At 31.6% G+C, this 25,166-nt stretch overlaps 1 protein-coding gene across 4 annotated transcripts in view; it reads left to right on the forward strand.

Moving 5' to 3' along the window:
- The window catches only part of LOC142331116 (mitochondrial pyruvate carrier 2-like), an 81,569-nt gene that overhangs the window by 33,431 nt on the left and 22,972 nt on the right, over positions 1-25,166 (forward strand). For all 4 annotated transcript variants that reach the window (XR_012757890.1, XR_012757891.1, XM_075376800.1 and 1 more), the window contains exons 2-3: positions 16,052-16,216; positions 21,796-21,992. Coding sequence is in view for 2 of the 4 variants with exons in the window: in XM_075376800.1 (XP_075232915.1) it covers positions 16,163-16,216; positions 21,796-21,992 (251 nt within the window). In the remaining 2 variants the exon portion in view is untranslated. The remainder of the gene's footprint in view (positions 1-16,051; positions 16,217-21,795; positions 21,993-25,166) is intronic.

Here is a 25,166-nt window from a genome sequence, read left to right on the forward strand (position 1 = left end):
TTCTTATTTGTTTACTTAACTACCAAACTGTGAATGAAAAAATGAGTCACCACCACTGCATAGTAAGCATTTCTTGTTTCATAGTAACGATTTCTTCTCTACCTTGAAAATTTTTAATTATATGGAATCTGAGCTGAACGATAAACAAGAATAATATTAAATAAAAATCAAGCAGTCTTTATACTGCAATCTTTATTCCTCTTATAAAAGCACTGAACCAACAAGCTAAAACAACTGATAAAACAGATGTGGAAAATATGGAATTTATATATATATATATATGTGTAGTATAAGAAATTATAATGTAGAAATGACTGTGTTTCAGAAACACAAGACTACTAGAGTCATTCAGAAACTTCTCGGCCTGACAAAGAGATAGCGCAAGTTTGACCAAATAGTATGATCCTTAAAAGATGATGATTATCCTCAAGTGTGATCCTTAAGGTGGCATGTAGCAAAGTTGCAGATGCATGTACATAGTTGCTTGTTTGTGGCGATTGAGTAAAACAAACAAGTTTTGACATTTTCTGAAAAATGGATAAGTTGAAGTTTGAGCTGTTACGAAGTACTTTGTTTTAAAAGGTTTAACCTTGATGTGCACATAAAAAAATAAGATAATTTAATTTTAAAGGATTCTTCCCTTCTGTTTTTGATGGAAGAAAGGGGGCTTCTAAATCTAACCGTGTTTGTATATCTATTCAAGATGATCAATAGTTGGGACATCAAAAAAACAGCTACAACCAATGAAATCATAAAAACCCACAATGCCATATTAAATGATGGCTGACAGAAGTTATGCGGCTTACTGATGTAAACATCTCAATAGTGCACTACATTTTATATGATTTTTTTGGGTACGAAAAAGCTTTCTGCTCAATGGGTGGTGTGTTTGTCGACTGAAAACGAATGAGACTGAACACTTCTTAATTGTATTTAGATTTATTTAAATGCAATTCTGTTGAATCTCTTTTCAAATTTTACGACCAGTAGATGAAACATGGATTCATCCATATTACATGCCAGAGATCAAAGAACAGTTCAAACAGCGGGTGGGAACAGATGGAAAAGCGGCGCTAAAGAAAGCGAAAATTGTTCAATCTGTAGGAAAAGTCACAGCTATGGTTCTTTGAATTCCTTCAGTGTGAAGCTTATAGACTATCTGGAAAAACACAAGATCAAGCCTTGTTGATGAATAGTCTACTAATGGACCAAGTGACGGGTGCTATTCAGGTTAAACGTCCACATCTGGCCAAAAAGAAAGTGTTCTTTCAAGACAATAATGTGTTGTTGCTGCAAAATTCTATTACCTACGCTTTGAAGTGCTTCCACATGCACTGCATTCGACTCATAGTAATCACTTCCTCTTCCTAAATCAGCAGATATGGTTTGTAGATGAAGATTCACTTCAAATGATGAGGTTAATGAGGTTGATGAGGTTAATGAATGAGGCTTCTTTTGCAGTTACACAAATCGCATTATACTGAGAGTATTGAAAGTGTTTGAAAAATAAAATAAATTTCTGAAACACATGGTGTTTTCTTTGTCAGGCCAAGAACTCTCTAATCAGCTCTTGTATAATGTTACCCAAATAGAGAGCATTGCTGTTATTCTGGATGGATGAGATAGTTGAAGTTCAAAAACATGTACACTTGTAACGATGAGAAAATAAGAAAATAAAATTATAGTGTTGATTTTATACTTCCCTTTACATGAACTATTTTGCGCCTCTAGTAGAAAGTGTATAGTCTCCCTGAAGCAATTTAAATAATATTATGTAAGCTATTATGTAATATAAGATCTGTTTATTTTACATGTGGTGTAGACCATTTCTTTTTTTTTAGTTTCCTGAACAAAGCTTGAATTAAGTTATGATTCAGTCAATAAAAAAACTCAAGTAATCAACAATTTATATAAATAATGAAATATAAAGTTAAATTAATATAAAATTTATATTAAATGTTACTTCATTAAACAAAATTCAATAATTGAATTTAAAAAGTGACATACATGTAAATGCACACTGAATATAAGAGAAGAACAAAATGTTTCACAAAGCAACAGGTACATTTTCCTACTAACACCCCAAAACTCGTTGACCAATGCTTTCTCATATTCTGTCAGTCGCCTTAGTTATGGACTCAAGTATGCCTGCTATTTAAAAGCTAAAAAAGTGAACATCATGAGATTTGTTGTTTAAAAGCTGTTTATGGTTATGAAACTGTTGAATGAAGTATTGTGAGTAGGCGAGTAATAAAATTTGTCCATCAGAGGCTGGTAAGGGAATTTTGAGGATAAATCTCACACTGGTCGACCGGTTTCTATGATTAATGAGAAACATTTGATTTGGTGTACTGCACTTTTCACTTCTTTCTGTGCAATGAAAGAGTAATATTAAGGGTATTCATTTCACCAAAGATGATGAACTGAACAATGCAGTGAGGTCGTGGATCAAAAAAAAAATAACTATCAGCATTCTTCACTCATGGAATGACTGAACTGGTTCACGGTCAGGAGAAATTGGCAGCTGTAAATGGTGACTAAAGGGAAAAATAAATATAAATTTTTTTAGCAAATAAAATGTAATTTTATGCCACATTTGTTTCGTTTCACTATCCCTTTTCAGTTGAAAATTATGGGCAACTGCAATACATTTCAGCCAAGACATAACATTATGACATGTAGATAACAGAAAAAAACATTAGCCAAACCAGGATCATGAAAATAACAGGAAGCATTTATTTATATGTACACAAATACAAGATTCTGACATAAAATTTAACACATTCAGGTCAATACATTGAAAAACTATGAGTATTACACAATTATAAAAAATCAAAATTTATATTACATGGGAAATTTCAAATTATATTTTTCCTATTGTTAAATGTATTTTATCAGCAAACTCTGTCAATCTCATATATTTTTAAATATTTTCAAGCACTAAAAAACTTCATGAGATTAACATAAAGAGAATTTTATTTTAATTCTAATTTTGGTTATCGTGATTATTACAGTAATGCAATTTTTGGGGGGAAGATTTTTATATTATTTTCTTGATTGTAGATTGTATATTTTATTAATTGTTAATCGTAACATAAATATATTTATTGGATTATTTTTGAAAATTTTTATTTTTTAAATCGTATTTAAAGAATGTAAGTTTAAAATCTTTTCTTCTCTTATAATTGGAAGAAGACCTAGAGAAAACCAAGAAAGAGATCTTAGATCTTAATTATTTAAGAAAATAACTAAAAAAGAGAACAGAGTTGAAGAAAGTTTTTGAGGAGTAATAGTGGGGAACAAAAACCTAAGTCCATGATCTGCTGCCTGACTCAATAATAATCGGATAAAGGATGACGATTTAAAGATTTAAATTCCCTCTTGAAAAATGACAGTATGACACATCATACCGCATAACCTATCAAAGTTGCTTTATACCACCTATCCAATTTTTTATATAGCTGTGACACTGTAATAAATCTTAAGTAAAAGCAGCACCAGTTGAATATTTTTTTCTCTGAGAGAATTACATTCACTACGCTGCTAGTCCGTGCGGTGAACAAATTGAGGGTGCCACTTACAGGACTGAATATCACTTGAATTTCAATAGGCTAACTAGTATATTGGCAAGCAACAGTATATACAGTTCCATGAAAAAGGCAGCAGGAAACTTCTTAATCTTCATAATTCCAAGAACTCCATCAGGGATGCTTGTTATTTTTGAAAGTCACTATGGTACATTATGGTCAAAATATCTTCTACTAATTAAATTAAAAGAGTACTAAGTACAAATTAAATTAAAAAACACACGATCTCATGAGAGTTTTTAAAGATGTACATTCTGAATACATTAAATAAATAAATAACAATCAATACAGTGTAAGTAATAAATACTTTAAATTATATCATTTGAAGCCAGCATGCATTTTTTGGTGGTAAAATATAGATGAAACGAAAGCAGTAATAATGAAGAACAATGATTTTAATGTGAATGGAATATTGTTACAGGAAAGTGTTAAAAACACGATGAATTCATAAAGTTTTAAGAGACCATACTTTAAGATACACTGAAAAAGAGAACTCTGAGGCAGATCGTGTAAAAAAGAATTGAGCTCAACCTGTCATATGTTAAGCGCTCAGATTTTATTAATTTTGATAATTTAATGAGATTTATAAGATGAAAATTAAAGGGAAAGATAGCTTTAAAGTATAAACAGATAAATCATGATTTAAAATAATAGAAATTCTGAGGTTAAACTGTCATCGTGAAAAAAAATTTTAAAGAAATCACTAACAATAAAAAACTAAAAGTATTATTAACTAATAAAAGAATAAGAAAATTATTATTATTAAAGAATGAATATCTTCTGCATGTACTACATTTATAGCATCCATAATTTTACAGAATAATACACATGAAACAAAATAATATATTTAAAATAAACAGATAAAAATCAATAAAAAAAAAAAACATAAGAGTAAACTTTTACAATTCTACAGAAAGAAATGTTCATTACAAATAACCACAACGAATAAAAACAGAATGTCTTAAAAAAAAGCATTTGATAATAAACAACATAATATATCAATAACAAACAAATTCTGTTTGTTAACTTAAAGTAAATAATCATTTTAATAAAGAATAAATGAGAGATACAAACGTATAACAAACAATAACATGCAACACAGCTAAATCTAATAAATTGTACAGATAATAACAAATTAATTAACATAAAGGAAGAATTAATTAATTTATAACACATAAAAAGTAACATAAGCTGCGCTATTTTTTTTTTTTTTTTTTAATATAAATATGTAGTTTTACTGCATCCTGCTGGCATTAAATAGTGTGTAAAAAAATCCCCAAACGATATGAAAGTGAAAAAGTATTGAAAAGATACTTGCAAATTGATTAAACATTTAAAATTTTATATGTAGTATGTTTAACTGAATGTAATAACATCAATGCCGTTGGAGTAACTGTAGAAAAGCAATTTCTAAAGTACGAAAAGTTTTACTGGTAAGTCAAACACAAATAAACTTTTAGAAATCAAAAATCTCTTCTTAGTAGAAATAACTAATTATGCAAAAAGAGAAGATTATCAATTTTTCCAATTTTTTTATGCTATGCAGTAAAGCAGATGACAGATTTTAAGCAAAACCTAAAATATTAATTTTTTTAGAAAAATACTTGAATTTTAGATGCCATAAGAAAAAAGACTGACCCGACACTAGGTACAAGTGACTCTTGAAACCGAGAATGAAGTATTCTGAACTGAACTTCCTAAGGAAAGTAAAAACGATGAAGCAGGTTCCTGTTGCCTTTTCACAAAACTGAACATACAATCTCATACTAGTATGTTAAGGTTATTGAAGTGCAAGATATGTTCAGCTCTACGAGTGACAATTCACTCTGTTCACAATAGGGTCTAGCTGTGAAGCGATGAAAATTACTACTATAATAAAATTCAACTTCGACTAGTGTTGCTTAGGTGGTCTTGATGCGCATAAAGTCATAAGAAAGCCGGGTGCAGGTAGCGACAAATTAATCTAACCCTTTTGTCAAGAAAGGATGCATTACATATATATAAAGAAAAGAAAAATAATAAATATACAGAAATGCAACACAATTGTAATATGATTCTAAGTTACACAACAGTAAAACAATATAGTATTCTTTTCTTAAAAAAAATTTAACTAACTGCTAACTAAATTAATAATAATAGTCATAATAGGTGCTATATACAGTACCTGATTGATGAGCTGAAAGGGTCTAATACAATACATATACTGTGATCTTTCTCAAAATTTATCTGTATTACAATATTTTGTACAATTACTTATTTTGATTAGAAAAAATTGCTAACAGAAGTCAAATATTAATAATCACCACAGGGTCATCCAGTACTTTCATACTCTACCAAAATGAAACATGTTGCATTATTTCTCTCTACTACAAGAAAGATGTCTGGTACGATTTAGCTGAACATAATGTAATTATTTATACTCATAATAAAATATGCCAATTTTGGTAACACATTAAGGTGGTTAGTTATTTCACGTTTAAATAGACAATAGAAGTTCTTGAAATATATACTAATATACTACTCACATCACTTTAAAATAGCTATTTCAATACTCATACATTATATATATATATATATATATATATATATATTTTAAATATATAATATGAATACTGTACATGTGTAAGTATATCAACACTTGCATTTCCACACACATGCGCACGCACACAAAAGTGCAAAATAATAATAAACCATTCTGATAAGGGGAAAAAATTAATGGCAGTAAACTTTCAATCATATGAATTTCCTAATTACAATATACGAGGTCTGTTTGGAAGATAATTGAACACGCCAACAGAGATATTTAGTGATGATCAGTTAGCAGCATTGTGTTCTGCATAACCTTCTCTGTAACCACATGTTCTTGGATTGTTGATATTTCGTTTAGTTTTATTGTTATTGTTATTTGAGTGTGACATGTTTTAAAGTGTTAGCAGCGATTTTTGTAATCTGCGATTTTCAAGAGTAACGATACAACATAAAATTTTGTGTGAAACTGGAGAAAACTTTCAAATTTTGAAATAAGCTTATGGAGATTATGCTCTGGATCATATGCAATGTTACGAATGGTTTTCATGATTTAAAAGTGGTTGTCAGTTGACTGAAGATGACCCTCAACCAAGAAGGCCTTTGACTTCAACCGATGACACCTGTATTCAGAAAATTAACAATCTGGTGTGTGCAAATCGTCGACTGACTGTCAGAGAACTTACAGAAGGGGTTAACATTTCAATCGGATCATGCCGTGACATTTTGACTGGAAAATTGAACATGCATCAAGTTGCAGCAAAGTTTGTTCCTCGCTTGATGACTGAACAACTGAAGGAATATCAAGTGGACGTTTATTGGCAACTTCTTCAACAAGCTGATGATGATGAAACATTCACGCAAAGGATCATACTGGGAGATGAAGGCCAGGTTTATGGCTACGACATCAAGACAAAAGTTCAATCATCAAAAAATCGCTACTAATACTTAAACACATTGTACTCAAATAACAATAACACAAAAACTAAACAAGATTTCAACAATCTAAGAACATGTGGTTACAGATGAAGTTATGCAGAACAGAATGCTGCCAACAAAATATCAATAAATATCTTCGTTGGCGTGTAATTAAAAATGTTTGGTTATTTTCTGAACAGACTTTATATATTATTTGCTGTAAACATGTAATTTGGTTTGATAATAAATCTTTTTAAGGATAGATGTTTATATTTGCAGTTTTTACCTCCAATAGTAAATCCCATTGATCCCGCAAGCTTCTAATAGTATAATATCACAACAACTAATTATTTGTTTTTCCATCAGCAGAATATGGCCTAGACATACTGGTTTAAAAAATGAAACCTGTCATTTGGTTTCAACTCTTAGCTGGTATTTTTCATTGTCTTTCTATTAACAATGTACTCTCTTTTGGTGAAAACTACATAGTGACAAAGCTATATTTATGTATGATAAATATAATATTAACAAATATTCCACTAGATGTTCCAGTAACATTCAGACTATCATAAAATTACCACTCATGCATTATCATTTACGATGAATGCAATCTTCATAGGACAACATATTTTTAGAAACAGGCTGTTAAATAATAAAAGTGTATAATTAATTGACAAAGAGAAAATTAAAACACGGTAATACCACTGATAAATACACTAACATAAGGTCACATCTGTGACAGTATGAAGAGATTTAGAGAAGCGAGGAGACTGAGCTACATGAGAATGTGATCAGTTGAATTACAGCACTTGAATTATACAGTGGAAAATAACCTCAGAACATCGTTGCTAGAGATTATTAATAAATTATATGCAGTGACTACGAAAAACATAAATAATTTTGATAATATAAAGAGAAGAATTGACCATAATGTTATATATATACATACATACACACTAGAGCGTAAATTAATGCAACACATGAGTCATTTAATAAAAATTAACTTTATGAGAAAAAAAATCAAAACTACAATTTGTGAAGATCTAGTAATTAATATGTTCTTTATTCTTAATCACTTCACGTACACGATTTGGAATAGATTCAATAAGTGTACTGCACGTTTTTTTCATTTCTTTATTACGACACCATACTGATATTACTGCTTTAATGAGATCAAATTTTGTGATATAATTCATTTTTGAGAGTCGCTTTTTGACTATTGTCCAAAGATTTTCAACTAGATTTAAGTCTGGGGAGTTGCCTGGCCACAGGAGCACTTAATGTTTCGTTGTTTGAAAAATTTTTTGACATTTTTAGCAGTATGGCATGGCATCAAATCTTGTTTGATTGTTTGAAAACTCCACTGTCTTGTGGGAATTTGTTTTGAAGTTGTGTCACAACCCTTTCCTTCAGAATCTTGATATATCCATCACTTTATAATGTACGATCTACTTCTTTTTTTTTTGTTTATTTAACCTCCGGGTCCGCAGTCAAGCAATTCTTTCCACAGAGGATGAGATGAGTGTTTTGTAGCATGTGTGAAAAATGCCATGCCTGACCAGGAGGTCAGGCAAGGCAGAACCCAGGACCTCCAGATGAAAGGCCGAGACGCTACCAGTTATGATCTACTGGAAGTAATGAAGAAGGGCCAACAAATGTGAAACCCCAAAACATTTTTTCTTTGGGAATGTTGAACTGATTGTTGGATATGAGCGCAGTGATGTATTCTCATCTGATGCTTTTCTAACGTAAGAAACTGTTTGCCCCTAAACATAAAAATGTGACTCATCAGAAAACAAAATATTTTTCCAGTCTGCATTGGCCCACTATAGCCTTTTTTAATACTACTGGTGTTAAATACTGCTTGTTAGTGAACCAACAAGTTTTCTGTCCTGTTGCAAGAATCTCATGACTAACAATTGTCATGCGTAATCTGTAACACTGGTTGTTAATTCTCGATTTAAGTCCACAGTAGATAATTTTGGGCCAAGTTTACTTTTTCTTACTAATAATGGATCCTGTGGTAGTTTTTCTTTTACGGCCACATTTGTCTTTCCTTTGAGGTGAAACAAAACTAGTTCCTTTATACTGTTTTAAAATCATTCACTGCCCCTAGTCCAACACCACACTCAGAAGCTATTTTTTATTGTGTCAGACTGGTATGCTCAGAAACAAAAACAATTTTCGAATGCTTTCTTGGAGTTACGTCCATTATTACATATTCAAGACGCAGAAAGAAAAAACAAAAATACAAAAAATAAATAGAAAGCACCTATATGATGTACACTAAAAACAGATAAAACCACATTAATAATCTAAATGAAAACAATAAAATTACCATCTACTATGACCAAATGGTGTAAATAGCTGAAATATACATTAGTAAAAAAATATATATTTGAATATAAACGGACAGCCCTAAGAAATCGTAAAACATTTGATAACATTGTCTCATTGTTTCCTAACATATTTTGGAAGTAAGCCCCTGGTTTAAAATTTCGACACAATGACATATAACAGACAGTCCACAAGGATGTGGTGTGTTAGTTGGTAGTCGCAGCAAATACAAATGGGTGCATCAGTCTGAGTCATGAGATATTCATGAGTTAGCCTAGCGTGCCCTATATGCAAACAGCAAATAATAACATACTCTTTACGGTTATTCCTGAATGAGGAGCTCAACAGTGATACAGTATTCTTAACAGGATGAAGTTTATTGTTGAAGGTAGTATTCCATTTCATCACGGATCACCCTCTTCGGAAAACAGACAAGATTATCGGAAACAACATAATTAGTGAAAGGAGGATGGAAACAAGCCTCTTTTGCCGCACTATCAGTGTGCTCATTGCCTGAAATTCCAATATGGCTGGGGATCCAGCAGAAGCTCACAGTTGTTTAACCCAGAGTCATTTCAGAGATAACAGACTGTATGTCAAAAAAATTCCATGTCGATGTCCATGTACTCCTCGTCTGACGTACACATCTCCAGGCAATTGGAGATGTACAGCACTCATGGAATCTGAACAGACAAGTATGTGTCAGAATTTTGGACTAATTATCTCATAATATAACCAGATTTGTGTTCTTACGATACAGATAAAAGACTAATGTAGTAATTAACAAGAGAAGGCTCCAACGGGGGTAATAACATGGAACAACAGACTGAGGTAATTGTATACTTAGTGGTACGAAAAGGTGCTGAGCTGAGGTGCCTAGCAAAGCAGTAGTCTCAGCTGTTTCTGGTAGCAATACAGGTTAGAGAACACCGCATCAAAGGTTGGATGATTTCATTGCACTTTAATATGAGATACGTAAGAGCAAATCAATCGGTTTCATCTATTCCAAAGGGATGGCTCACCACTTTCCACCGGTAGACTTAACACAGGGCTTGAATTAAATGCTCCTATAGCATGATGGATTGCATCAAGTATTCTGAGAGCGGTGGATCGAGCACACAAATAAGCCATGCAGCTAGTCTAAGTGCGAACGGAGCAGAGCATGGTAGAAGCACAACATGTATATTTGATCAGCTCCCCGATGATTGTTACATAAAGCTTTCAGCATGTTTAGCATTTTTTGACATTTTACCTTCAGCTTTTTTTCATGTGTTACCCACATCAGTCTATGGTCAAACCACAATCCTAAAAATCTAATCCGTGTGCACTGTTCAACCGGTTCATTATGTAAAAACAGCTGAGGTAAAACACGTTTATGTAAAAACATGTACCTTCAAGCGTGAAACGCAGATGCATTTTGTTTTCTCTGGAGAAAACGTGAATCCAATTGTTTTACACCAAAATTCTTAGCGGGTTATTATTTTGGAGCGGCCTCTCATTAGTAGCTAAAGTTCTAGATGCCATGTAAACTGAAAAATCATCTACAAATAAAGAACACATATCGGGTTTTCACACATAACTTGTTATACTATTTATGACAAATAAGGTAACACTTAGAATACTTCCTTGTGGAGAACAAAACACTGAGGAAATGGACAGTATGAACATTTATAACAACAGAAGAAAAAGAAAGAATGAAGAATAATACTGAACAAAATAATTCATGACTGGGAAAATAGAATTATCTAAGGACATAAAAATGAGAATATTCAAATATAAAAGTAACTCAAAAAGTAAACTATTTTAAAAAAAACTATTACTTTTATTTGTACATATATAAATGAAATACGCTTATATTTCAACTAATCTTCCATTATTTCTTTACCATTTAGCACATCTCTTAATAAGTCTTTGAAATCCTGCCTGAAAAAATATTTCAATCTGGTGCGTAGCCAATTTTATACTGCTTCTATGAGCTCTTCCTCAGAACAGAAATTATTCTGTCGTAGATCTTCTTTTAGTGGATCAAAAAAAATCAAAATTGCTTGAAGCCAGGTGAGATTTAACGGTAGGTGGTCTAACAACGTAAAGCAGAGAATTTGAAGATAAAGGATTGTTTTGTTGTGATCAAGCACTATACTGAAGCCAAATTGCACCTTTTGGACTTTAATTTTATCTTCAATGATCACAGTATCTTATAGTAGCTTTCACTATTCACAGTTTCACCTTTAGCTGTGAAGCGAATAAAAACTGGATCTTCTATAAATCAGAATATTATCATAATCAACCTACCCGCAGACATGTGAATTTTGAATTTTTGCTGTAGGAGATGAAGGGTGTTCAGAAACTAAACTTTGTTGCTTACTTTCAGGTCCGAGCTTTAAGCCCATATCTTACCAAAGGTTAATTCACATCAGTCTAACCATCTTCATAATATTTCAAAAGCTTCTGGGAAATTTTCAGATAATTGTTTTTGTAGAAGTCCTGTTAATTGACGTGGAAACCAAAGAAGGCAAACTTCTCAAAATTTTAAAGAACAATGGATTAAAAATGCCAGGCCACAGCCTAACATTTAACTAGCTTACAACTTATCAACTTTACTCATTGTTAATTGTGAATCACTTGGATAATTGCATTGATATAGACACTATTCTTTGACCGCAAGCATAAATTCTGTTGTTCATCGCAGAGAGAAATCCTACCTTCTTTAAAGTGATCTATCCTTATGTAGATTTTTATTCCACTCAAACTCTATAAATTGCTGTATAAATTCCACTCTATAAATTGCTGTAGCATTCTATAAATAACCTCAGCTAGTTTCACTCCCATATTGAGATAATATATCGCTGTCAGTATTTTTTCCTTAGTGATATTGGACAAGGGGAGCATTCATTTTAAATTGAAATTTATCACAACCACAAACAGCTCTATGAGGTAATGAATGATTTACAATAGAAGTTGGTGTTGCAAGATAAGAGATTGGATTAGAAATATAAATCTCTTTACTTCTGACTTTCCCTTATGTTATACTGCTTAACATTACTATACAGTAATAAAACTGGATAATCGGTAAGAATATACCAATAAAGCAATGTAGCAAAAGAGATGAGATGACTAAAGATTCCAATTGTATGGGCAAAAGAGCTAGATCCAGAAATTAATGAATTAGATGCAGCAGGAAGATAAACATAATGAAAGAAATAGAAGAAAAATAACTCAAAATGATTTGTTTATGTACTAAAAAGAGAAAGAAAAAGAAAGAGAAAACCAAAAATATGACAGAAAAATGACATTTCAGGTAGATTAAGAAAAGAACAGTGACCATGATGAAAATAAAGAAGTTACTCCAGAATGGAAAGAAAGTGAAGCCTTTGATACACCAATGCTGAACTGCGATGATATAATGATAAAAACAGACAGTAAAAAGTATCATAAAATAAAATAACCTATAAATACAAACAATAGCGATGTTTATTACAATGATAGTACTTCTTCAAAAAAAGAAATTCACTATACCTTCACTTAAATAAAAAAATTTACATTACACTGAAAATTAAAATAAAATTAATCAAAATGAACAAACGATTATAAAGAGATAAACTGGAAGTTAGTTCAAACATAATGTATTTTAAACCAGGATAAAACCAAATATATAAAGTTTTCTACAAATGCTGCTGGCCAGTATGAATATTAGATAACAGTTAGATCAGAATTTACACATCTTGTGAGGTGGTTCATGATACTATAAGTAATTGCAGTACTGAATTAATAATAAAAGCTACAACAGTAAAATATCTGGATGCCATGTCTGAAATAGCAAACTCGTGTCAAATTTTTAAGTAACAAAAAAGACACTTATTTTATCAGTTTTGAACAATAAAATCAGATCTTTTTGTATCATTAAATCAATGTACTACGTATAAATGGGGTAAAACACAGAAGCCCCTTTGTGAGTGTGGTGAAAATCAAACTGTCAGACACATCACAGAAGTTTGCCTTAGGACAGCGTATAAAGGGAATCCTGAAGATTTCCTGATGGCGACTCCAGAATCAGTAGCATATATTAGTTTGTTAAATCTTTGTTTGTAATTTTGATTGTAATTAGTGTTATGTTTTAGTGCCATATGCTAAATAAATAAATGTACTATGCATATGCTCATTCTTTGCTAAATTATTCCATAGAAATTTGGAATGGGGCATTTGATACTCGCTAAATAAACTTTTTACTATACAAAAATATATTCTTAAAGCAGCCTTGGTTAAGTGTAATCAATAGTCTAGCAAGTAAATTTTTAAGGAAATGGGTGTCGTAATAATAAGACTAACTTATGTAAAGAATTTAACTAACTATATTAATCTAAACAAAAAAGAATTTTATACAAAAATTTAACATATTATTTATGATGTGATGTGTATTTCAATGTTTTGAGGGTTTACATGATTACATGTAGGAGACCAGTTTCATTGTGCATGTCACAAACTAGTACACCGGATACAAATTGAATTTACATTTTTGAGGTTAAGTAACTTTAAACTTAGGAAAATAACTGAATAGATATTGGATAAAATTTATTTCAAAATAAATTTTGTAAATTTGTCTTGATAGCGCTGCAGTTATTCAATCTATATCTATTTTGAACTCATGTTTTTATTGTTGTGTGAAAATTTTTATGTTGTCTAAATTTACAATCAATATTATGTTTAATTTACAATTGTTTTACTGTGAGTGGTAACTATAAAATGATTGTAATTATATTCACTCAATAGCACCATCACTAGCATTCAAGTTCTCTTCTGCTAGTGATCCCTAATTGAAATTATTATACTTGCATAATTCAGTTTGTAAAGCGATTGATATGTATACTTTAAATATATTTATGTACTACCACTGTAAATATATTATTTTGAGGGAGTAAATATTGACTGATCGATTCATTCATTGAAATAAAAAGAATACTGCAAAAGGATTTAAATACAAAGTGTAGCCTGCACTATACTTGGACTTCGCTAATTTTTCTTAGTATTGCAAATTGTTAAGATAAAATAAATGGATATTTACGACCTGTAAAATAGTTAATATGTTCAGAGGAAAACTTAAAATGATACTTAAAAATGATTTTTCAGTAAATAAATGACTGAAAAGAAATAAATAAAAAAAAATATTAAAAAAGTTAACCGTATACAAACCATTTTTAGCTGATCTTGATTGAGCATCATCAGTTATTCCAAGTTTCTTCATATTCTGTTCAACTTCTAATAAATCTTGTTTACTTGCCGTAAAAGTATCAGAAATAAATTCATGTAAAGGGCTATCAGGCACTTTACCATCACTAATATTAGTTACACTGCTATTAACGATATCATTACTGATAATATTAGATGTACCAGATGTTTTATTAGAGGTCGATTCAGAATGACTACTGCCAGTCGCTTCTGTACTTGATCTGGAAGCAGCCACATTCAAATTTTCCTTATTCTGTACTGATGCTTGTGTCACTACATAACACATACACAAGACGTACATACATGAAAAATCAGTACCGAGCAAGCGGTGCATAAAATAAAAACACTAAAGAAAAAGTAACAAATAAAAGTAATAAATTAAAATATGAAACGATGAGAATAAATGATAAAATCTAATAAACAAATATAACCTAAAAAATGTACCAGGTCATGCAAAATTACAATACAAAATATATTACATTTTCTAAATCTGATTACATACTATATGATGAAAGACTATAAATGTGGTATCTAAAATTTATAATGCATTAACAAAATTAGAGATAAGAACTAACATTTTGCTCCACCCATAAAACAACAGTTATGCTGAGTATTATGACACAAAAATAAGGAAGTTTTTTTGATGCTGCTTTTTATCTGAAGGTAATATTTCACTGAAAATGCCCACTTAAAATGTGGAATGTGTAACAAAAATGTGTATCTGGCTATTCATTTTTTTGCCTCTACATTTCAAAATGAACAAAAAAAGTTCTATAAAAAAATGGTAATTTCCCCTTCGTTTTTCTTCTGCCATCCATTTTGTGTTTGCTAAAAAAAAATTTTATCTAAAGATTGGATTGAGGAATCATTTTAATATTTATCTAATTTTCAATCTTTATTTTCATCATGGCCACTATGCTCTTTTCTGACTCTACCTTGAAATGTCTCTTTTCCATTCTGACCTTGGTTTATTCTTTCTCTTTCTGTCTCTTTTTAGTCATAACCAAACCATTTGTATTATTTTTCTTCTATTTCTTTCATAATGGTCATCTTTCTGCTGTATCTAATTCATTAATTTCTGGATCTACCACTTTTTGTCCATCCCATCTCTTCTTTGGACAAAAATATGTAAACATTTGTACAGGGTAGATATGTTTAAGCAACTTTCTCTAATTAATAAATAAAAAATTATCATCTATTTTGTAATCATATTTACTAATTCTAAAATGGTGGTGATGTCAATTTTTTAATCTTCAATATCTTGATAATCATAGCTTTATAAAAGTATGTTTTATTAGCAAATATGATAAGCCTTTCATTGTATTGAGAATAAAATGTGATCTTGATATAAGTATTTCTGTAGAAAAACACAAAATAGGGGACAGAAGGAAAACAAAAGGGAAATTGTCATTTTCGTTTTATTTGAACATGTAGTCAAAAATGAATATTTTTTTGTTTAGATACATACAAACTCTGTACATAGCTGGGTGTCATCTTCCTATTGATATCATTTCAAATGAGGGGTGAATTTCTTTATAAACTGCTGAGCCATCTAAGGATGTGATACCGTAATGATTACTTTGGCTGAACTGCAATATCTTATCTCAACTCTCAGGCTGGCAAAGGTACAAGAAGTAGGATGATACTTGTATTACTGTTTTCAGTTTGTTCAGAAATTATTTTTTGTTAAAAAAAAAACAACACTAGTTATACAAAAATTAAAAATCAATCTAAGATCAGTAATTATCATGAACTACATGATGAGATGTTTGTATCAAATATTATGAAACATACTTCTTCAATCTTTAAAAATAGCTTACATAAATGAAGTTGAAGTTAGATTTGAGAAAACTTATTTGAATTCAACCATCATATGGTGCTAGTCCCACAGAAGGAGAAATGAAATGGCAATCAGAACCTGTGGCACGTTTATGTACCCCAGCCAAGTACATGCTGTGTTGGATGTGTAGAAGAGTCTCCAAGGTCTCAAAATGAGACCATGCTATAGAGGAGTAAACCCTGAAAGAAAATCCCCCAAAAGACATCGGGAAACCAGTGGAATATTATCAACAGTCAACATGGCATGAGTTATTGTAAAATCATCAGCTGGAAGTAAAACAGCCCCCAATCGGATTTCCAGATGGGGCTGCACCGACTCCTTGACAAATGAAAGCTGCAGTAACAATAGGAACGTAAAATTAGCCACATGGAACATTCACAGTCTGTTCCAAGCTGGTAAACTGCACAACACTGATGTAGAGAGGAAGCAATTATATAACAGACATTCTTGGACTTAGTGAGGGCGTTGGCTGCGGAAGTGTGAAGCTGGACAAAGCAGTGATTTTCTATTCCGGTTTGAATGATCCTAGTCACAGAGTGGGTGCTCCTGTTTTGATGGTTGAACACATTGGCAATGGGGTTTTGGATTACGTTCTGTTTTTGGAAAGAATCAAGTTAACTAATTTGACTTCTGAATATTATTCAAGTTTATGCACTTACTGCAGACAAGGATGGCAAGGAAATCGAGTGGTTCTATGAACAGATTGCAACATTATTAAAACTCACTAAGAGGTGAAATCACCATAGTCTTGGGTGGGCGATTGGAATGCAAAATTCAGTAGAGGTCAGCATGAAGAAATATGTTAAATGTGAGCAGACATATCCTAGCGCTGATGTGAATTCTGATTACAACCTAGTTGTTATTATGTTAAAATCACATTTTCCACAGATGGGCAAATCACCGTCACCACAACTGATCAATGATCGCAAGCTGCTAGAATCAGATATTCATATGCATGCTACGAAAGAAATGAAAGATTTAATGGTGGAATTGCAGTCTGTAGCAGACCCAAATGTCATCTGGGAAAAGTAGAAGGAAGGGCAGTCTAGAATTCAGAATGAGGCACCTTGCCTTGCAGTGTAGTAGAAGGAATGCATAGATGACCACTGAAATATTAGAATTTACGAGTGATAAAGAATGACGAAAGGTAATGGAAATGAGTGCATGAGACTGGGCAGAATTATTTGCAGAAAGATCCATAAGATGAATAGCTGAAGATGAAGTGTCAAAAAATCAAAGAGGTGTAGACTAAACACGATTTTTTCAATGTCCATAAGAAAATGAAAGTATTCACTGGTTTGTACTGTAAAGTGGTACTAAATAACTTGAAAGACAAACATGATAATATGATACTAGAGGAGAATGACAAAAATGCTAAATGGAAAAAAATACATCAAAGAATTATTTGGTGATGCAAGGCCTGCACAGCGTATGCTGGATAATGTCAATTCTGGTCAAGAAGAAAGTCTAGATGAAGATGAAATGAAAGAAGACATGATATAAGCAATTAAAAATATGAAAAATAGTAAAGCTGTCGGACCTGAAAAAATGCACGGCACACTATTAAAACTACTGAAGGACGATCAATTGTCTATTGTGTTTTGGCCAGTTTTTCAAGTCATATTATGCTCAGGGGAAATTCCAACACATTGGCTGAAATCAATGCTTATTGCATTGCCAAAAAAGAATAATGCTGTGGAGTGTGGTGACTATAGAACCATTCATCACACCTTTTTATGAAAAAAAACTGAACCATTATCTATAAGATGCAGAATACAAAAGACAACTTTTCACACAAAATTAATAGGGTTTGTATTTACCGTCAATCTTTATGTATTCAAAAAGTAACCTCCACTCAAATGCAAATATGTTCTATCCATATAAGTATGTTAGTTGAGATTGAAAATAAAAACAAATGTGAAGTCATCTTCTATTGGTGTTTTAGAATTTCTAAAAATAATGGTGTGTTAAAATCAGGACTTCATGGTGGTCATGATAATGGAGCTGGTGACACTGGAATACCGCAGCCAATCCAACATCCTGGAACACGTGGACTGATTTAGCAACATGTGCAGGTATTCCATCCTGCTGCAACTGTACTTGTTCCATGAGATCCTTCTCTTGAAGTTGTGGTATTAATCGTGCCTTCAACATCTTAAGTTTGTGCATTCATTGGCCCATCAAAAAAATATGAACCAAGCAAATGACGAGTTGTCATTCCAGCTCATATCATGACATGCGGTGGATTTCTTTCCATCTCTGTTGCATAATAGGGTTTTCTTTCGCCCAAAATAACACATTTCTGGCATATGAACTGCAATAAATTGCAAATTTGTCTGTAAAAAGCACCTTTCCACGGTGCACTGCAGCAGGGAATTTTTCTAATAAAGTGCAACAGGATGCAGCACGACGTTCCATGTTTGCAGTCTGACAGTCCAGTGATGAACATTGGACGAAATGGCCTAACTTTCAAGTCCTTTTTCATATGATCTTGCGTTGTTGTCTGTGGTATATGAAGTTTAGCTGACCGTTTACAAGTTGATTTCATTAGGAATTGTTCAATGGAAACTGCAACAGCAATGCGTGTTTCCAACTGCATTAACTTTTATCCACTCTGTGGTCTATCTTTAACACTGCCTATTTCAAATGCACATTTACCCAAGCCAACATTGTTGTTTTGTGATGGCGGCTTATTACCGAAACATATCGCTAATTAGCTTCATTGTTTGATTCATATGTTGTTCATGAACCTCTTACACTTATCATTAACTACTCCTCGATGCTGTAACTACTCATGTCAACCATTTTTGCACAACTGTCTTTTGCTCACAGTGTGTGATGTAAAAAACTGTTGCCAACTGATCCCAATGAAAATACCATATGTTCTAAACAAATCTCCTAACTCATACTTTTCATTAACTTTAAGGGTACGGTGACTTCCTGACCACCTGTACATAGTTATAAATAAAGTTTTTTTTTAAATACCTCATACCATGAAAACTCCTATGTTGCCATGGGATATAGGAAATTTTTACTAATGATTCTAAAATTTTAACTATTTTTTTTTTTAAATAACTATATTTTATTTATAATTGTGAATTTTACAAAAAATTGGTCTGCTGATGATTGAGTTAAAGCTCTGAAATCACTATAGATAGATGAGTGTTCGTACCTTTTATTCAGTGACGGCTTGCATATAGGCACTTAGGAACTGCAGCACTCCTATTTCCACTAGATATTAATTCCTTTTTTCTTTAATTCTTTTTATGTACTTGTACAATATATAATCCCTGAGCTTAATGTTAGTAGCCAGTTCACAACTTATGAAAAAGATACAAAAATCTTTGTATGAAACTGTGCTTTTCACAGTTCCAGCAGTGTGGTGTTTGGTTGTTCTGCATGTGCACACATAGGAAGTTGCACACAAGGCTATAAGGGAGAGAGAACACTGTCGCTCCCGCAGTTCTGACCCTTGCATGCTGGTGGAAGGTATTTTTTTTTCTGCATCTGTTGTGCTTAAAACCATGTACCTTATTCTTGAATGTGATATAGTGTAGAATTAAATTATTATCCTGCTTCTAGTTACTCTGATCGATTCTTTTTTTTATAGAAAACTTTAACATTTTATAGATGTTTGTTTCCTCTTAGAAAATTATGAAACAAAAGCTAAAAATTTTCTGGAGCAACATCGCCACTAATTTTAGCTATGAGCTGCCACTGCTTTTATTGTACATAGTGGATTTAAGTATTTATTTTTTAATAATTATTTGATAAGAGGTATGTAATGTTTGAAAAAGTAAAAATATAATACAATATTATTTTTATAGCCTCCGCAAAGTACAGAATTAGAGAACACTCCTACCTTTACTTTTTTATGTTCATCAAAACGTTTTCAAGCCAAAGCCCATCTTCGATGATATTTCTTATTTTAATAAATTCTTCTTTGTTTACATTTACGCATTAATTTTAGCTTTTTACATTTTATTTTGTAAAAATTGCTTGTTAATAAAATTTAAAACATTTAAAAAATTTCAAAACAATTGTTCTGAAATTTTTAAAATGTAAAAAGCTAAAATTAATGCCTAAATGAAAACAAAGAAGAATTTATTAAAATAAAAAATATCATCGAAGAAGGGCTTGGGCCTGAAAACGTTTTGATGAATTTAAAAAAGTAGTTCTGTAATTCTGTACTTTGTGGAGGTTGAAAAAATATTATATTATATATAGTTATGTACAGAGAAAAAGAAATGGACTATAAAATATTTAATGTAAATAAATTAATGTATATAAAAACATATTTGTCTATATATATATATATATATATATATATATATATATAGACAAATATGTTTAAGACAAGAATGTTTTAAATATGTACCAACAGAGGTATTTAGTGACGTGTGGCTGGCAGCATTGTGTTCCGCATGACCTCCCCTGTAAGTACATGTTCTTGGATTGTTGATATCGCATTTAGTTTTCATGTTATTGTTATTATTATTAGAGTGCAACATGTTTAAATGTTAATAGTGATTTTTGTAATGTGCGTTTTTCAGGAGGAACTATACAACGTAAAATTTTGTGTGAAACTGGACAAAACTCACAGAAACCCTTTAAGTTTTGAAAGAAGCTTACAGAGATGATGCTCTGGGTCATATGCAATGCTACGAATGATTTTCGTAATTTAAAACTGGTTGTCAGTCAATTGAAGATAACCCTCGACCAAGAAGATCTTCAACTGATGACACATGTTCAAGAAATTAATGGTCTCTTGTGTACAAATTGCCGATTGACTGTTAGAGAACTTCAGAAAGGGTTAGCATCTCAATTGGATCATGCCATGACATTTTGACTGAAAAATTGAACATGCATAGAGTTACAAAAGTTTGTTCCTTGTTTGATGACCTAACAGCAGAAAGAACATTGAGTGAACAAATGCTGGCAACTCCTTGAACAAGCCGATGATGAAACATTCATGCAAAGGATCGTAATGGGAGATGAAAGCTGGGGTTACGGCTATGACATTGAGACAAAAGTTCAATCATCAATAAATTGCACGTTAGAAAAATCACTATTAACACTTAAACATATTGCACCCAAATAACAATAACATGAACACTAAATGAGATATCAACAATCCAAAAACAGGTGGTTACAGAGGAGATTATGTAGAAGACATTGCTGTCAACTAAATGTTACTAAATTAAATATCTTTGTTGGTGCGTAAATAAAAAAGATTGGTCTATTTTTAAACAAACCTCGTGTTTATATATATATATATATATATATCTATACACACACACACACACACATACAAACACGCACAAAACTGTAAATTTTTATAAAAGATTTTATTTTATTTGTCAGGGCCTTGTAATAGCTGGTCTTGGTGACATTCAACGTCCAGCTGAAAAATTGAGTGTTTCACAGTCATCTGCATTAGCTGCAACTGGTGTTGTATGGTCAAGATACTCTCTTGTCATTATACCAAAGAACTGGAGTTTGTTCAGTGTGAATGTTTTTGTTGCTATTACTAATTTTTATCAACTTACAAGAGCCGTAAGGTAATAATTACTAATTAAGACAAATTTTATGTAACATTAATTTTAGATTTTAGTCCATATATTTTTGGAAAACAATTGTGGATGTTTTTTAGGTATGCAAGTATGAATCTTCTTTTATTGCTTTTAGTAGATATAAGTTGCAGTCGATTCCACCTTTTAATACATTTTCTCAAAACGTGCGACTATTAGGCTGTTCTTTTGAACAGAGTGAAGCAAATGGAACTATTTTAAGTGCTACTGTTTTCTCCTGTTCATTATTTTGCTACATCTGTATAAACGTTCTTAAAAAAAATTCATAAAATAAAAATGTAGTTCTAAATTATTTTGGAAAAAATATTATCATCATGGTTTGTACAGTGTCAGTAAAATAATGGTGAAGTTGCAGCCAGTTACAGTTTTGGAACAAGCATGACTTGAATTGTATGCCAAAGTAAAGAGAAATGGCAAAGTTTTCGATTCGTAAACAAGTTCTATACCAGCACATATGTGCTTTGTTACAAGCTCAGTAGCTGTATGCAGCTTGTTAGTCACCATGATTACGATTCAGAATATTTGGTGTGTTTTGTGATTTGTTAAGTTTAAGTTAGCTACACTTAGATATAAACAATATTTGCATAGCCTGAAAAGAATCAGCGCATAAGTGTTCTGTAGAGTTGAGTGTTCCAAAAACAACTATTCACTTACATTTAAAAAACAACTATGTTTAATTGATTATAAAATTCAGATGTTATGAAAGGTTATCCAAAGGAAAAAAATTTAAACGATTTGAATTTTCTACTGACAGGATAGGTTTTATCATGATAGGGAATTTTTAAACGAGTTTTTATTTTCAGAAATTAAGCTACATTTCATGATGAGTACATCAACAAAACTTTATTTTGTTCTACATTATAAAACCCCCTCTCTGATCTCTGAATGTCTTTAGGTATAACTCTTAAACCTTCCCTTTTAGTCTAAGGTAGGCGTCTCCAAACTACAGCCTGTGAGCACCACCAATCCAGCCCATCGACATGCCCAATAACCGGCTACAGTTTATTTTGATTACAATGTAAAATTATTTAAAAAGTATGTAAATCATACAAAATAATCAGATGTTTTTATTTAACGACCGATTAAGAAATACAATAACTAACATACATAATGAAATTGAATATTTTAAGTAATTAATGATATGAAATTTATCTCCAAAACAACAGTAAGTGACGTACATAGGTAATTCCCATAATGAAATTAAACATTACAATTATGACTATTGAGATTTAAGTAGCTGTAACTTTCCACTGACAATTGTTTGCAGTTGTGGAGTTTATTCATGGAAATTGTCAACGGTGACTTCAAATGATAATCGGTTAATTTGGGTCTATAAATATTTTTTATATATTTCATTTTGGAGAATATTTTTTCACGTATATGAGTAGTGCGAAAGCAGAAAAAAAGACACGAGCAAATTTATGCACCTGATCAAACTGTGTGAGTGGAAGACGCTTATAAAATTCCAGCAATGATGATTTAAATATTTTTCTTTAAAAATATCGCTGCACTGCAAATCAGTCATTTCCAATTGAAGTTCTGAAAAATCTTAGTACTGTTTAAATTAAGTTTTAATTTTTTTTTGACTCTTGGGTCACTTCAAATGGATTGACCAAGTTGCTGCTTTTGGTTCAGCATTTACTTTCTTAAACAACAATTACTGAGATTTCAACTTGCATTTCAAAGATTCATATTTTTCTAACCGTAGGCTTCCTGTAAATCTGGAGTAATTCTGAGAATGTTTAGTCTCATAATGACATTTTATATTGTATTCTTTGAGAACTGATATTGCTTTTTTGCAAATTATACACATTGCCTTATTACTTGACTCGATCACAAATATTGATATCCCCATTGCTCTTTAAATGTTCTGCACTCGCTCTCTATCTTTCGTTTCTTTTCCATATTTATGCAAATCCACACAAAAGAGACGTAACTTCAAATCAAAATAATGCCAATTAATACTATTAAATTACACTTTTAATTAATTAATTAAATTAAACACACTGTATTTTCACTGAAAAACCATAGTCACAAAACACACTAGTCGCACTACGTATAACTTTTCAGATCGCTGCACTACTGTAGTTTTTCGACATCCTGCACTTATTTCTCTACTCCACAAAATTTCACTACTATACATTTAGCATGGTCGTAAGTAGTCGTAACAATACGTAATGCACAGCACACTCATCGGCTACCTCTGCCGCAATGAAATGTCCTTGCTCATAAGTACCAATTGAAATTATGAACGGAGTGGAGTCCACCCTCGGTCCCTGTGCCATAGATATCTTACTCGCCAGCTAGTCCTGAAATGAAAATTTGCACGTATTTCTAAACTACGGTAGGATGGTATCATGAGCTAGTTAGCTCTAGGCTCTCAAGGTTCCAAGGTTGTGGACGAGTCAGTATGGCCCTTAGGCTAGAATATTTTGAGACCCCTGGTCTAAGGACTAGAATGACCACCTCTCTTGTACCTCTATACTGTTCCTGAGATTGAACTGGCCTCAACTAATACACCTTCACATGATTTATAAGCACATTAAAGTGATTGTGTGATAGTTCTCACCTGTATTTGCTCCTGTTTTTTATTTTGCTATTGCATTCTTATTAAAATCTATAAATTCCAGTTTTACTTCTTCATATACCAACAGGTAATTCAGATGTATTCCATCAATTCCTATGATATAATTCTTGCTTAATTCTTTAAAACTATTTTTATACTGTATATCATGATAGTATTTTTAAACGTATCCTGCAACAAAAATAATTACTTTAATGAGAGCTGAAATAGCATTAAGCAGATAGTTCTCATGTTGAAATTGATCATAGATTGTTTTATTATAATAATTTTTGTTTTTATTATAATAATTTTAATTCTGAAGTGTTACTTCTTGTATTAAAACCTCTAAAGAAAGTTATAGAACATTTCAATTATAATAATGAAGAAAAGCAAGGTACCCTTTTGTATAATTTCTGCATTTTGTGGAGATTTTCTTCAGTAAATTTTAATACTTAATAACAATAACAGTAGGAACAACTTTCATTTCGGTATGAAATATATAGAATTCATAATGTTTTACAGATGTAACCTTCAGAGAAAAACATTTGCTTAGTGATTAGTATTGTGTTGAAAAATCCTTA

The sequence above is a fragment of the Lycorma delicatula genome, chromosome 10, assembly GCF_047948215.1.
Source record: "Lycorma delicatula isolate Av1 chromosome 10, ASM4794821v1, whole genome shotgun sequence".
Classification (NCBI taxonomy): Eukaryota; Metazoa; Arthropoda; class Insecta; order Hemiptera; family Fulgoridae; genus Lycorma; species Lycorma delicatula.